The 15,392-nt window shown below is 44.4% G+C and overlaps 1 protein-coding gene across 1 annotated transcript in view; it reads left to right on the top strand.

The window, feature by feature from the left end:
* Window positions 1-232: 232 nt before the first annotated feature.
* The window catches only part of cog7 (component of oligomeric golgi complex 7), a 35,609-nt gene continuing 20,449 nt past the window's right edge, over window positions 233-15,392 (top strand). Inside the window, exons 1-7 of the mRNA XM_055651296.1 lie at window positions 233-386; window positions 1,748-1,959; window positions 2,292-2,440; window positions 5,972-6,088; window positions 7,508-7,676; window positions 11,270-11,352; window positions 13,067-13,189. Of these exons, the coding sequence (XP_055507271.1) occupies window positions 1,794-1,959; window positions 2,292-2,440; window positions 5,972-6,088; window positions 7,508-7,676; window positions 11,270-11,352; window positions 13,067-13,189 (807 nt within the window). The 5' untranslated portion in view covers window positions 233-386; window positions 1,748-1,793. The remainder of the gene's footprint in view (window positions 387-1,747; window positions 1,960-2,291; window positions 2,441-5,971; window positions 6,089-7,507; window positions 7,677-11,269; window positions 11,353-13,066; window positions 13,190-15,392) is intronic.

Genomic DNA, 15,392 nt, shown 5'->3' with positions numbered 1-15,392 from the left:
GCAGAAGGCAGGAGAATGGGGTTGGGCTGGAGAGATAGATCAGCCACGATTGAATGGCGGAGTTGACGATGCCCCGAATGGACTCATTCTGCACCTATAACTTATGAACATCTTTAGAACCACCCAGCATCCACCGACCATAATCGAGCATTTCGCTGTCTTCAATGGAGTCCTTTGCCAACAGTGCCATCGTTGCCTGTGGTAATACGCCCTCACCAAGATGGCGGCTGGGCGGTCCCACCTGACACTTTACGACTGTTGACGTTTCGCGACGGCAGCTGGACCACGGATCCAGTTTCCGCCTGTGTGGCAGCAGGTCCACGGCCGCCTTGTCTCCGCCGTCCGTGTGGGATCCGGGAGGAGGAGCGGGTACAGGCCGTGTTAAAGTAAGCTCACATAACATAAGATAAGGAAGGAGCCGAGCCGGGGCTGCCGTCTCCTGGCCTGATATTGGAGCTCAGGCCGCGGGAGGGAGAAGGTCGCCGACACCTGTACCCCCCCCCCCCCCCCTCATCCATCATTCCTTCCCCTCCCCGTGGGATGACGGATGACTCACCTCGCCCCCCCACATCATAAGATCATGTGATAGCAGAATTCGGCCCATCAAGTCTACTCAGCCATTCAATCATGGCTGATCTCCCTCTTACATAGACATTAGGTGCAGGAGTAGGCCATTCGGCCCTTCGAGCCCACCGCCATTCAATATGATCATGGCTGATCATCCAACTCAGTATCCCGTACCTGCCTTCTCTCCATACCCCCTGATCCCCTTAGCCACAAGGGCCACATCTAAATCCCTCTTAAATATAGCCAATGAACTGGCCTCAACTACCCTCTGTGGCAGAGAGTTCCAGAGATTCACCCCTCTCTGCGTGAAAAAAGTTCTTCTCATCTCGGTTTTAAAAGGATTTCCCCTTCATCCTTAAGCTGTGACCCCTTGTCCTGGACTTCCCTAACATCGGGAACCATCTTCCTGCATCTAGCCTGCCCAACCCCTTCCTCCTAACTTCATGCTCCTGCCAACTCCCCATAACCACTGACACCTTCCTGCCCCCCAAGCCTGCCCTCCCCCCCTCCCCACCCTGCCCCCCCTCCCTGATAGCTTGTCACCCCCCCCCCCTCTTCGAGCCTGCCACCCCCCCCCCCCCCCCCCCCCCCCCCCCCCGCCAGCCTGCCATCTCCTTCCCCCTCTCCCCCCACCCCCAGGAGTCCCTTCCCCCCAAGGCACCCACCCCAAGCTGCCCAGTCTCCCCCCCACCCGTATGCTGCCCCTTCCAGGCTGCCCACACCCCATCACCCCCATCTACACCTCAGCAACCAGCTGAGTGGTAGTGAATTTGAGTCCTCAGCCATGCACCAGCACGCAATGCAGGCAGAGGTGAGGGAGTGCTGAGATGTCGGAGCAGCACGCTTTCAGATGAGTTCTTAAACCCCTTATGCAGCTGTAGTCCAGTGGTACCCAAGGAATTCTCCCTGAGATTAATGTTCATCCCTGGGTTACCATCTCTAAGGATTGCACAGCAATTTGTGGAAATTTGCTGTGTGCAATTTAGGTACCACAGAACATCAGTGCTATGGGAAGTAAAGATGCAAATAGCAATTAGCAGAGAAGACATTTGTGGGGGGACAACAGCAATGCGTGTTTCTAATTGGTGGCCTCAAACTATTGATTTTATTCAAAGCTGAATTTCTGGCTTATTTGTCTCTTGTTTTCCACTGACATATGTGTTTTCTCCTGAATGACTAGGACGGTGCTGAATTAAAAATCGTTTGAATCCTCCAATTTGTGCAAAATGGACTTTTCAAAGTTCCTGGATGACAACTTTGATGTGAAGGACTGGGTGAATGGGGCTTTCAAGACGGTTCAAAAGGAGGCTCCAGGGAAAGTCGACAGTCACGCTGCCACTCTGGTGATGAAGTTGCAGTTGTTCATTCAGGAGGTGAATAATGCAATAGAAGGTGTGTATCACTTATCCAGGCAAACGGTATTTATTGTGATGTTTGCATGTTCTCCCTGTAACCGTAAGGGTTTCCTCTTGGTGCTCTGGTCTTCTCTCTTAACCCAAAGATGTGCAGGTTGGTAATCCAGATGCTAAGTGGCTAGTAGAATCTAGGGGGAAGTGATGGAAAAAGTTGGATTAATGTAAATTTAGTGCAAATAGTCAGTGAGTCAAGGAGTCTGTTTCCATACTGTATTTGTCTGTACAGGTTACTAAATGTCCTTTCATATAATGTATGTATTTTATAGGGTTTCACCAGAGGATGTAAATCTGAATTGTTCTCACTTTCAGAAACTAGCCACCAGGCTTTGCAGAACATGCCCAGAGCTCTCCGGGATATGGAAGCTCTAAAACAGGAAGCTTCCTTCTTGAAGGAGCAAATGATTCTTGTTAAGGAAGATATTAGAAAATTTGAACAGGACACGGCACAATCCATGCAGGTGAGGCTGATCTATAATTGGAACTGTGGACCGGTTGCTCAATTATATATATTTGAAATTATTGCAATGCAAAAAAGAATATATTTGTAACAAGGATTTTCTCGTCTTGCTGTGAACTGAATTTCTCTGGATAAGGTCTTGGGTTAAACAGGCTATTTTCAAGTTGGCATGCTGTATCTAGTGAGACATTCTGCTGCAGCTATTTATAATTAATCTTTAGAATTTATATGAAAGAACGAGTGCATCTTGTCCCAAGTTGCTGGTATAAATAGTGGTGGGAAAATAAGTTATGATAGACCCACAGAGTCTCCAAAGAGATGTAAACATAAATGGGTAGAAGTCTGCCAGGTGTAATATATTTTGGGAAAAGGTAACGTTATCTATTTTGACTGGCAGATTTTCTGTGCAATTGGATATTATTCCTATTAATACCTTGACTAATTTTAATGTTTTTTGGCACGTTACAGAATAGTAAACAGATTTTTCAGTGAACCATTTGAGTTTAAAGGGAGTGACGTAGATGGGGATAGACACAAAATGCTGGAGTAACTCAGCAGAACAGGCAGCATCTCTGCAGAGAAGGAATGGGTGACTTTTCAGTTCGAGACCCTTCTTCAGGCCTTCTTCAGTAAATGGGGTCCTGGCAAGTTTACAGGGAGCACAGGAAACATCACCTGGTGAGCCAGTGCCGAACCATTGGGATTTCCGAGCAATCGAATAGCGGATTATTTAAATACTACAATATTTTTCTTGTAGTATTCGTGCGGCATATTTATATTCTTAATCATGTGCCGCCCCCACGCATCAGGGGCGCTGCACGATTGGCAGCCCCGCCAACAGTCTGTTTTTTCATCTTTTAAACATTTTTTAGTGCATTTTAAAAGTCTGTAAATGTTCTGAGATTTGTTTTATGTGGGGAGGGGGAGGGGGGTCAGGGGAAACTTTTTTTCAGTTTCATACCTTGTCGGAGATGAGATTTTTTTCCAGATCACATCTCCGGTCGCTCTGCGGCCTACCATCGATGGAGCTGGAAGCCTCCTCAGACTGACTTTGAGCCCCACCAAGCGGCATGGACTTAACATCGGAGTCGATCCCTTGCCTGGGATCGCTCCAACCGCAGCATGCGGACACTACATCGAGAGTTCGCAGTCTCGGGAGAGGCTAGTCGGGTGCTCCAATGACGCAGAGGATTGACCAGCCCCAACGAGGGGTTCGATGGCCCTGCGCGGGGGAGCTGACATCTCCCTGACGCGGGAGCTAATCGCCCCAAAGTGTAGGGCCAAAACGCCGCTGGCTACGGGAGTAAGATCGTCCCATCCATGGAGGACTCGAGGCCCCCGATCGCAGGAGAGCAAAGAAGTGAAGAGATATGAACTTTTATTTCATCTTCCATCACAGTGAGGACTGTGGAGGAGTCACTGTGGTGGATGTTTGTTAAAATGTATTTTGTGTGTCCCGTTGCTTTTTATTTGTATGACTGAAAATGAAATTCCTTGTATGTTGCAAAACATACTTGGCTAATAAAGTATTATTGTGAATGTGATTTATCTGTGATGACAGGAGGAGACAGTGTGTCCTTTTAAAATAGCTGCAAAAGTCAGCAAGCATGTAAGGCAAGTGATTAAGAATGCAAATGGAAGTTTGGCCTTATTGCAAAGACGATGAGCTAGCAGAAAATGATTGTCATTCTGTAATCATGCTGGACTTCGATGTGACAGTACCTGAAATACTGTGTAGAGTTTTGATCTCCTTATTTATGGTTGACTTAGTGGTGATATAACAACGGCTTTGTAGATAGTTCTTGGGATGGTTATGAAGGGGGAAAAAACTTGCGTAATGGGCCTCTGTTCCAGAGATGAGACAAATGAGAAATTATCTTATTGAAATCTTTTTTTTCAAGGTTGAGATAGATATATGGAGGGTAAATGTTATGGATATTAAGGAAAAAAGTGTAGTTGAGGCCAAGGGTAAGATTAGCATCTGTGATTATGTGCTCATCCCACCTTGCATCCAGGTGGCTTCGTTGGCTGGTGTTCACATTTGTATCAGATGGTGGACTCATGATCACCAATAGCCACGACCAATCTGCAGTATTAAACCAGTCATCTGCGCAGTCTGATCATTGCTGGGGTTCATTCTGAGCACAAGCCTCGCCCAGCTCGCTTCATTTCGCCTTCTTCTGTATCCCGTTCTTCCTCTGTTTATCTAGCTCTTCCAAAATCGCATATTGTTATTTGCCTCAATCATACCATGTTACACATTCTCACAATTCGTTAGGTAAAAAAGATTTATTTATATCCATTGCCTATTTACGGGGCCCATCTCTAGTCACCCTGAAAATGGAAACATCTTGGTATCAGTTATGGTTCAATTGACAGCACACTCACCTCATGTTGAAACCCCTGGAGCGCAAATGTCTGAACTGAAACTCCAGTGCACTATTGCACCGTTGAATACCATTTAATCGACGATGCACTGAACCTATTTCGGATGATGCCCCACCTATTTTCAGTGAACGTAAAATAAATTCTGCAGAATAGTGTTACGGCAGTTTGGGTAACAGAAGTGCATCCTTATGGAATTTGCAAATCACCACCTAAGATTTTGAGATACGGAATAAAAATCTATTCTTACAGAATGTATGAGAGAAATATAACTAAATAAACATAAAATGCAGAAGAAACAACCAATTTTGTGAGGTAAATAGTGATGTTGGTGGTGTTTATGAAATGTAAACCCTAAGTAAAGCAGACATGGATCTTCTTTGAGATACAGATCCAGAGGAGTCTTGGCCAATATTTATCTCAACATTATTAAAGCATTACCATTTCTTCATTATCATGTTGCTTTTTTGATAGTTTGCTGTGCAAAATGTGAGTGCTTTATCTGTGCAAGCACTTTCTCAAGGAATACAGCTTATCCAAAGGGTAAAGAATGGTAAATATTTATTTTGGAGAAGCGGCAATTACAATATAACAGTTTACATGGCTGTATAACTAGACAAATGGTTGCAAGGCCTCAAACTGACCGTTGGCTAGTACAGCAGGACATGTCAGTCTTTGCAGCATCTTGCAGTTGGAGTTACTGCTTGATATTTTTACTTTGCAGCTGGCAGCAGTTAATCTTGAGGTTTTCTTATTATCCATATAACAACACAGATGGAGGCCATTCAGCTTATTCGATCCATGTCAGGTCTCTGGGGAGCAAGCCCATTAGTCTCTCTTTATTTTCTCATACCTTTGCAACTTATTCTCTCCAGTGCATGCCCAGCACTTCCCCTTTGAATTCTTTTGACGTTTAGTGTCAAACTTTTTTTAAGAGGAAAAGAGCCTGTTGAATCTGTCTTGACATTTATACCCTCACATTTCTATAATGTTCTTGTAAACCTTTTATAGAACTTGTCCTGAGCCCATGAGTGAGCAGTGTCAATTCTAACTCAATGGAACCTGATTGAAAAATATAGTTGCAAGCAAATTCTCAACCTGGTCCCTCCATTTGTTTCCAATGTTCTTGTTTGCTTCTGTGTTGCAGGTTTTGGTCGAGATTGACGAAGTGAAGTCAAGAATGCAGATGGCATCAGAGGCATTGCAGGAAGCAGACAAGTGGAGTACACTGAGTGCAGTCATTGAAGAAACACTGAAGTCACAGGCAAGTGTGGTGATGGACACAATGGGTGCACTATTATATATATATATATATATATATATATATATTGAATATTCCTGTCTCAAGGGTGTCAAGTAGTCATACAGTCGACCTAACTTGCCCACACTGACAAACATGTCCTATTTACACTAGTCCCAACTGCCTGCATTTGGCCCTTATCCCTCTAAACCTATCCTATCCACATACTTGTCTAAATGTTTCTTAAACGTTGCGATCATACTTGCCTCAACTACCTCCTCCGGCAGCTTGTTCCATGCACCCACCACCCTTTGTGTAAACAAGGTTACCCCTCGGGTTCCTATTCACTTTCCCTCCACACCTTAAACCTTCACAGAGTTGTCAGTTTGCTGCATTGCAAATCCACAGCTTCAGGCTCGTGGTGTGAATCACTGATAGTAATGTCTCTCGAAATACTTCAGTCGCTAATTGGGTACTGGTGGATTTCACTGTTACTTCTAAAATCTGACGGTCAAGGTTTCATCCTTGCTTCAGAGGCCTGACTGGATTATGTCCAGCCTAAACTACGGTGCAGAATCAGGGAGTGCTACACTGCCAGAAGTGAAGACATTAATTAATTTGGTAAAAGACTTGTGGAGGAACAGAGGACTTTGAACCTTGGAATGTGATCAGTTGCGTGAAAAATTAGCCAAGAATTTCCCGGGGTGGCAGGCAAACAACTGCTCAGGGTTCCATCCACTTTGTGTGTTGAATGAGTTGGTGTCATACTCATACAGTGTGGAAACAGGCCCTTCAGCCCAACATCTCCATGCCGATCAAGAAGCCCGTCTAAACTTGTCCCATTTGGCCCATGACCATCTAAACCTTTCCTATCCATGCACCTGTCCAAATATCTTTTAAATGTTCTAGTACCGGCCTCAACCACCTCCTCTGGTGAATCTACCTTCTGTATACCCACTGAGTGAAAAAGTTTCCCGTCAAGTTCTTATCAAACCTTTTCCCTCTCACCTTAAACCAATGTTCTCTAATTCTTGATTCCTATATCATGGGTAAATGATTCTGTACATTCACCCTCTCAATGCAACACCTAATACTTACTTGCATTCAACTCTATTAGCCATTCTTCAGCCCTCCCGTGCAGCTGATCAAGATCTTGCAGTCATTTTTTTCATAACATGTTTGTAATTTTAGTTACAGAAGGCCATACTGCCCTCCTCTTCCATGAACCCCCTTCTCTCCCACCCACCACCACCAACACCATATACTCTCCCTCAACCGATTGCAACCGATGCTGCTCACTGCCGCAGTGGCTGGGCATGGTCTCCATTTTTACACATTACTTTGCCTTGCATGCTCCGGGGTTGAGGGTTTGATTAGATGTAGAGGGCTTCTTGTTAACAAGAGACCACGTCACCTGCTTGATGGAAACATTTGCTCCTGCAGGACATTGAGGCCATCTCAGCCAAGTTGACCAGTATGCAGAACAGTCTGGCAATGCTGGTGGACACGCCTGATTACTCCGAGAAATGCGTTCATCTGGAGGCGCTGAAGAACCGGCTCGAGGCCATGGCTAGTCCACAGATCGTGGCAGCATTCAACTCTCAGTCTGTTGGTGAGTCCACAAGCTGCTAATGCGAAGCATATTCATTTTGTATGCAGTAATACCTCTCTCTTCCTCCTAAAATGTCAGGTTTCATTAGACATTCTTTTACCTTTGTGACATTTAGTATTGTAGTCTTCACCACATCAAGCATCTTCCCTTTTCTGTTCTTCACCCTTAAACTTAGAACTTTCCCTAGAATGCAAGGGTCAGTGATCTGAAACATTAACTTGGTTTCTCTCGACACTGATCAAAAATATATTATTTTTATTTGTTTTTCAGCATCTGCAGTTCATACTTTACCTTTTTATATACCCATTTTAGACATAACAAGACATCACAGGAATTTAAGTAGCAGTTGACAATTGACTATTTAATTGGCTATGTAACTAAAAGCATTGCCAAAGATGGAAGTATTATGGAGTGTGTGTAAGGATGAGACAAATGCAGAGGTGGTGCAGCTGCTAAATTACTGGACAAGTAATCCAGATCCCTGGACTAGAAATCCAGAAACCCAAGTTCAAATTCTACCTGGCAGCTGTGCCGTTTAAATTCAGATGAATAATCAGGAGCAATGAACGATGCTGACTACTGGATAAAACTACTAGATTGTTGTGAAAACCCATCTAATTCAGGGGAGGAAAATTACTACCTGGTCCATTTGTGATTCCAGATCATCAGTGTGCCTGAAGTGGCACTTAGGAATAGGCATTAATGCAAGATCATCAGCTAGTGTCCAAATTCGGACAAGTCATAGACATACAATATAGAAACTGGCCTCTCAGTCCACCATGGTTGTGCTGGCCATCAAATATATTAGCTATTTACTCAAATCCTCTTACACAAGGGCCAATGTGCAATTTGTTTCCAATTTGTTTGTTTTACCCACGTGTTAATTTTCAGAGATTTGTGTGCAAAGCCACAAACAATTTTCAATTTTGCGCCTTTTGAAAAATGATCTCTCTTTTTCCTACTAAAATGAGTTGCCTAATTTTTTTGCTCATTACCTTACTGTTGTCCCGTGAAACCTCTCTGAATCCTCCTCACTGTCCACATTGACATATAGGTCTATGTAATCATCAAATAGGAATAAATAAATGACTCTCTCTTCCCAATCATTGAAATACACTGTGAACAGTTGGGCCCCCGGCATTTATCCCTGCAGCACTCTGCAGGCCAAGGCCTTGAACCTGACAATGGCACATTTACTTCTCGCTTTCAATCTGTTACCTAAACCTCGCCCTGCCAGTATATTGCCCTCAATACTATCCATGCTTCAATGGTTCTTTTATTATCACGTGTACAGACGTACAGTGAAATTCTTTTTTTGCATGCAGTTCAGCAAAGTATTGCCATACCTAAGCACAATCCCCGTTAGTAGAAAGAGCATAGAAATAGTCTTCTGAGATCGCATGCAAAAGTTGCAGAATATTGCCGCCATTTTGAAAGTCCAGTCCGGTTCCATGTGCTCTATCTTGGTGCAGCATTTGATGCGGGCGTGACCCAGGCTGCTCCAGTGCCTCCAGCCATAGGCTTCATAAAGATCGCCCAGCAAACAGTAGTCCTTTTCCTTGCCCAGCCACATTCATCTTTTGTGCCTCGTGGGCGCATCCCACAGCTGACCTTGAGGGTGTGGAAAGTAAGACATCGGTTCACTCTCTTACCGGCCCGTTCTCTTGCGTCCGCCGTCGCTGGCTCACTTTCATCCTCTTCTCCAGTTCTCCATCCTCGGAGGACGAGCTGGGTGGGCTCGGTGGCTTCAATCTACAGGCTGTGCCCGCCGGTAATTCCTTCTGGCAGTGCAGCCCTCTGCCTCCTGCCTTCAGGTCGCATGGCCCGCCGCCTCTAACTTTATATAATAAGACCTTGAGTAGTTCTTCTCAGAATCTAATTGCACCACATCAGTTAAATTACTATTATCCTTCTGCATTATTACTATTCAGTTATATTACTATTCTCTTCAGCATTATTATTTTCCCCTGTGCTCTGATATCACTACTTTTATAATATAATCCAGCACTTCCCCTACTACTGGCGTTAGGCTCACCAGTCTGTAGTTCCCATTTTCTCTTTTAATCCCAATCTTTGGGAACTATTCCAGACTTCATGGAACTTTGATGACAACCAAAAGCTCTCAATGTGGTCTGTATCTTCCTAGTCTTCTCCGTCATTACCCTAGGATGCAAGCCATCGGATCCAATAGATTTATCATCCTACAGTCACTAATATTCCCAGTACATTTTTATTTTACCAAAGCTAATTTCTTTGAGGTCCTCATTTACTCTAGACCTGTAGTCCTTCATTACTTCCAGCAAGATCTCTGTACCCTGTTCCACAAAGCCAGACACAACCTCCCCTGATCTGCGTGCAATGCAAGTATTTTCCTCCATAAAGTAGCAGACCAGATGTGCAGCATATTCCAGATGTGGCCCCAGCAGGGTCTGGAGGGTCAACTAGAATGTACAAAATCGTGTCATGTTAATTTGAAGACAAGTGAGTATTTTAAAATGGAAGGTAGACAAAAATGCTGGAGAAACTCAGCGGGTGAGGCAGCATCTATAGAGCTGTGAGGAAGGGTCTCGACTCGAAATGTCGCCTATTTCCTTCGCTCCATAGATGCTGCCTCACCCGCTGAGTTGCTCCAGCATTTTTGTCTACCTTCGATTTTCCAGCATCTGCAATTCCTTCTTAAACATTTAAAAATGGAGGTTTTGACAACATATTTCAACAAGTAATTGGGATAATGGATCAACAGAATTAAGGGGAAATGATGAGAAGAGTGTTACTTAGGGAGGTCTTCCTGCTCTGTAATGTTTGAGTGTAAATCTTGACACCAAACTGCAGAGGGCAACAGTGAACAATAATTGGGACTGGTATTAAAATGTCATGGTTTTTTCAATGGGCTTGGGGAGGAAAGCAAATTGCAATTTTTATATCTAAGGTATTTTATATAACATTTCAACAGTCTTAAACAGAAATATGAAATGAGTAAATTTGTGCCAGCTGGCTAGTGTGCTAAAAATCCCCTCCCTACTCCAGGTATTCTAAAAGCATTTTAGGATAGAAATGGATTCTGTAGTGTTTCTTGTTGCAAGATATGTATCAGCGTGGGTCATTGTTTATTTACTCATCAGAGACTGTGGTAATCGTAACCTAGAATCTGGTATTTGTGAGGAAATGTGGAGAGCTTCCCCTTCCCCTGATTCTCCTTTTCCTTCTCCCATTCCCGCATTCTCTCTGCACTGGGGAGTCCATGAAAATATTCTTAAACTTGCATTCGTGCAGCATCATTCACAGCTCAGTGGGTCTCAGAGCTCTCTATAGGCACTGAAGTAGTGTTGACATGTCGTCACTTGGAATGGAACAAGCCCAGCTACTGATTTTGCAGTAAGATCTCATAGACAGCTGTGTGATAAATTAAGAAATTATCTATTTATGTTGAGGGATAAAGACACTGAGGATATCTCCACCTACCGGTGGATGTTTTAACTCGAGGAGACAAAGCAGAGCAACAAGAGTGAGAGTGGTAGAAAGGGTGGGAGAGGTTACAAACATCTCCAGGACAAGTCATGCACAACATTTCACTGTTTTTGCTTGTGTTTCAGATCAGGCCCGGCTCTTTGTGAAAGTGTTTGTGGCTGTGGATCGCATGCCTCAGCTCCTGACCTACTACTACAAGTGTCACAAGGTTGGCTGCTGTATTGGATCTCAAAACAGACTGTGTGGAGAGAGGGAAGATGCAGGATGTGGATGCGGGCATGGGTGGGAGATGTTGTCTGAAAGCTAAAGAGTGGGCTGCTTGGGAGAGGTTAGCAGGGTATGAAGGACAATAGCATGAAAGTGGAATGGAGGTGGCAAGTTCACAATTCCTGCTCTTTCTGATTCAGTGCCCCATCTCCCGCATGGATACGTGCTTGCTGCTTTCACATAAATCTGCATTACTTGTCTGTGCACACTCACACTTACCCAGTAGATGAGCACAGTTGAGCGCGTACACACGCTCATCGAGTGAGCATATGCTAGCTTCAGCTTTGGGAGTTGAGCGTTTTCTGTGGAGTACAGAAGACATTTTACTCGAGGATAAGTAATGTTTACTACACTTCTAACACTGACCTTTCTCAGGTTATACAGCACAAAATGGACAGATTTAAATGCTTGTCAGCTGTTAATTGTGGAGTGAGTAAATTGAAGGGAAAGACAGTAATACTGCAAAGGCAGTTTATTTTTGTTGGTGGGTAAAGGTTGTTTTCGGTGGTGAACTCATTACTTTAATAAGCGCATTCTCCGCTGTTGCGATAGATGGATCGCTTACCCACGTCTCCTCTGTGTCCCGTAGTTCTATTCATCTCCCTCCGCTCAGACGGTATGAGGATATTCACCTGGTCCTAGGTTTTCACCCCACTAGCCTCCACATCCACATATCATTCTCCAAAGATTATAGCCACCTCCAGCGTGTTCCTACCACCAGTCACATCTCCCCATCCCCACCCCTTTTCAGCCTTTTGCAGAGACCACTAAATGGTCCCATAGCTCCTTGGTTCTATCATCCCTTCCCACCCAAACCATCCCGTCCAAAGTACTTTACCTATAATCACAGGAAATGTAACACCTGTTCCTATACTTCATCCCTTGCATCCATCCAGGGAATCTAGAGACAGAGGTTCACATGCTCCTCCTCTAACAATCATGTTACTGCATCCGTTCGCAATATGGCGCCCATTACATCGGCGAGACTAAGCATAGACTCAGCGACCATTTCAATGAACACTTGCCAAGGCCCACTGGATCTCCCGGTTGCTAATCATTTTAACTCCTTTCCATTCCTATACTGACATTTCTGTCCTGGGCCACGTCCATTGTCAGAGCAGGGCCACATGCAAACTGGAGGAACAGACATCCTATTCAGTTGGGTAGCTTGCAACCCAAAAGTATGAACATTGACTTCTCCAATTTTGAGTAACTAACCAAAACCTGCCGCTTCTTTCCCTCCCTACTTTTTTTCCCCTCCCCTTTCTCCTTTCTGTTCCCCACCTAAGAATCGTACCGTCTTCTCCCCTCCCCTTCCACTACATTCCTTCCTCTGGCTTCACAATTCACAACTCTTCTGTCTTTATCTCACACCTTTTGTCTTTTCATCTCTGCTTTTCGTCCAACCATCTGCCTATCACCCTACCCTCCCACCGCCTGTATCCACCTTTCACTTGCCAGACTTTATTCTTCCAGCTCTCTTTCACAACCCCACACTGTGATCAACCTGAAACGTTACCTATCCATATTCTCCAGAAATGCTGCTTGAGTTACTCCAGCATTTTGTGTCTTTTTTTTGTAAACCAGCCTCTGCAGTTCTTTGTTTCCAGTCATTACTTTAGTCACCTGGTTGAACTGTACCTCCTCTTCTGCAGGGTCAGTTGGTCTCCGTGTGGCAGGAGCTTTGCCAGAGTGACCTCAGTCTGAATCACCAGCTCAGGGATTTCTACGATACCCTCTTGGCTACGTGGCACTCCCAAGTTCAATGGACTTGTCAGGTAATACCCTACACTATAATTCTATCCAAGTAAACCTCCACCAACAACAATGTGATAATAATCAGATAATCAAATCATTCATTCATCATCGTTGAAAACATTAGCCACGCAGTGCTGCTGGTTTCCAATGGGAACGGTGACGGACGCACCACACATCTCTGTCCTCCAGTTCCTGCTGACTTCCGCCGCTGGAAGTATAGGATTTTGGTGTGTGTGCTTTATCATCATTCTTTACAATGCTATGTACGACAGTGATCGCAACTTCTACTGAAGTGTGGATGGCCGTCGGCTCGCTAGAAGCTCATCCGCCCTTTGACAGGTCTTGTTTTTGGTCCTGCTGGGGGTCCACAGCCCCCTCCTCACCTTGCAAACCAGGTGTGGGAGACAGTTTAATTACTGATTATCCGACCATGGAGCAGCTAGCACGGGATTACATGGTACCCGTGGCGGGGGGGAACTCCCCCTGACCTGACCTGGTGATATCAAATCATCACAAGTCAAATTGAGTTATTGTCCAATGCACAAGTACAGTGAAAATGAAAATGTTGCTAGTGGCAACATCACGTGTACATAGACTCAGACAGCTCACAAAACCTAAATTATGCAAGACTGAAAAGGTAAAGACTGCATTACACAAAATTAGTGTAAGACACAATTAGTTAAACAAGTCCATGTGGAACATATAAGAGATGGTGTGCAATGTTCAGTTGCTGAGGAACTGATAGTTGTAGGAAAGTAGTTATTCCTGGAGTGGGACTTCAGCCTTCTGCACCTCCTGCCCAACAGTAGCAGTGAAAAATAAGAGCAAGGTCCAGACATTGAGAATTGTTGATGATAGAATTTGTGAGAATCCTTTTTGAAACAGCGCCTTTTATAGATGTTTTCATTGGTGGGGAGGGCCATGTTCACGATGGACTGTGCTGATTCCACCACTCCCTTCAACCCCTTGTGTTCTTGTGCATTGGAATTGTCAAGCCATGATGCAACCCCTGTTAGGATACTTTCTACAGTGCATTTGTAGACGTTTGTTAGAGTTTTTGCTGATTGCTGAATCTCTCTAAATTTCTAAGACAGTAGAAGTGCCAGCATGCCTTCTTGGAGACTACATCTTTGTGCTGGGGCAGGACAAGTTATGTCCTATTTGTGATTGTTAGAGGAAATATATCCTTCAGTCCAAAATTTCTCCCATTTTTGACAAATTGACTATAGTCCAGCACTAACATTGGTTTACCCAATTCTGCTGCGAATATTCTCTGATTCTTCCTTATTCCCCCAGTCCTGGTCCTGTCAGCATTTCTACTTTGCTTCCCAGTGCATTTTCTTGGTGCAATGGCATTGGAAATCTCTTTGATGGAAATATGGTTCATTGCCTCGCCCAGCACATATATGAAGCTTGTTCTTGCTTTGTTTTGCATGCTTCTAACTGTTGGTTTTAGTTTAGTTTGGAGATACAGTGTGAAAACAGGCTCTCTGGCCCACCGACTACACGCTGCCCATCGATTACCCGTTCACACTAGTTCTGTGTTATTCCACTTTCTCGTCCTGCACATTAGTTAAGTCAAGTTTATTCGTCACATACGCATACAAGATGTGCAGATGTACTCTTACATGGGTATGACCGCACATTTAAAAAAAAACATTTTTTTCAGCAAAATGGCAGCGTATAAATACTGATTTCCTCAGCAAAATACTGATTTTCAGGTACTAGAATACTGACATGCTCTGACAAAACTTGGAGTTCAGCTCAGCCCATGTGGTTCTCAGGGAAAACAAGCAAACTCTCCACAGACAGTACCAGAGGTGAGGATCGAACCTGAGTCTCCACGACTGTGAGGCAGCAGGTTTACCAGCTGCGCCACTGTGCTGCCCACAGAGGATAGAAAATCTGTTCCAACTGCTCAATGGGTGTATGAGTTGGCTAGCTGAACATCACAACACCCAGTGTTTGCTGGGTCTTATGTCTGAATTTTAATGTGGGATCAATCTCTGTCTTGCCGTCGTAAGAAATGAGAAATGATAGCAGGAGTGGGAAAATGTAGAATGGCTGATATCTGTGTAACTTAATTCCATCAGGTCTGAATCCCATTGAAGGATTGACAATATCCCAGCAGGAATAAACTCTGGATGGTTGGGCTGTGTCCCAGGGACATGCATCCTGGAAGCTGGCTATGAACCAGAGATTGATCGTGCATTAAAGTTCAGA

The sequence above is a fragment of the Leucoraja erinacea genome, chromosome 20, assembly GCF_028641065.1.
Source record: "Leucoraja erinacea ecotype New England chromosome 20, Leri_hhj_1, whole genome shotgun sequence".
Taxonomy (NCBI): Eukaryota; Metazoa; Chordata; class Chondrichthyes; order Rajiformes; family Rajidae; genus Leucoraja; species Leucoraja erinaceus.
This window is presented reverse-complemented; position numbering and strand designations above follow the sequence as displayed.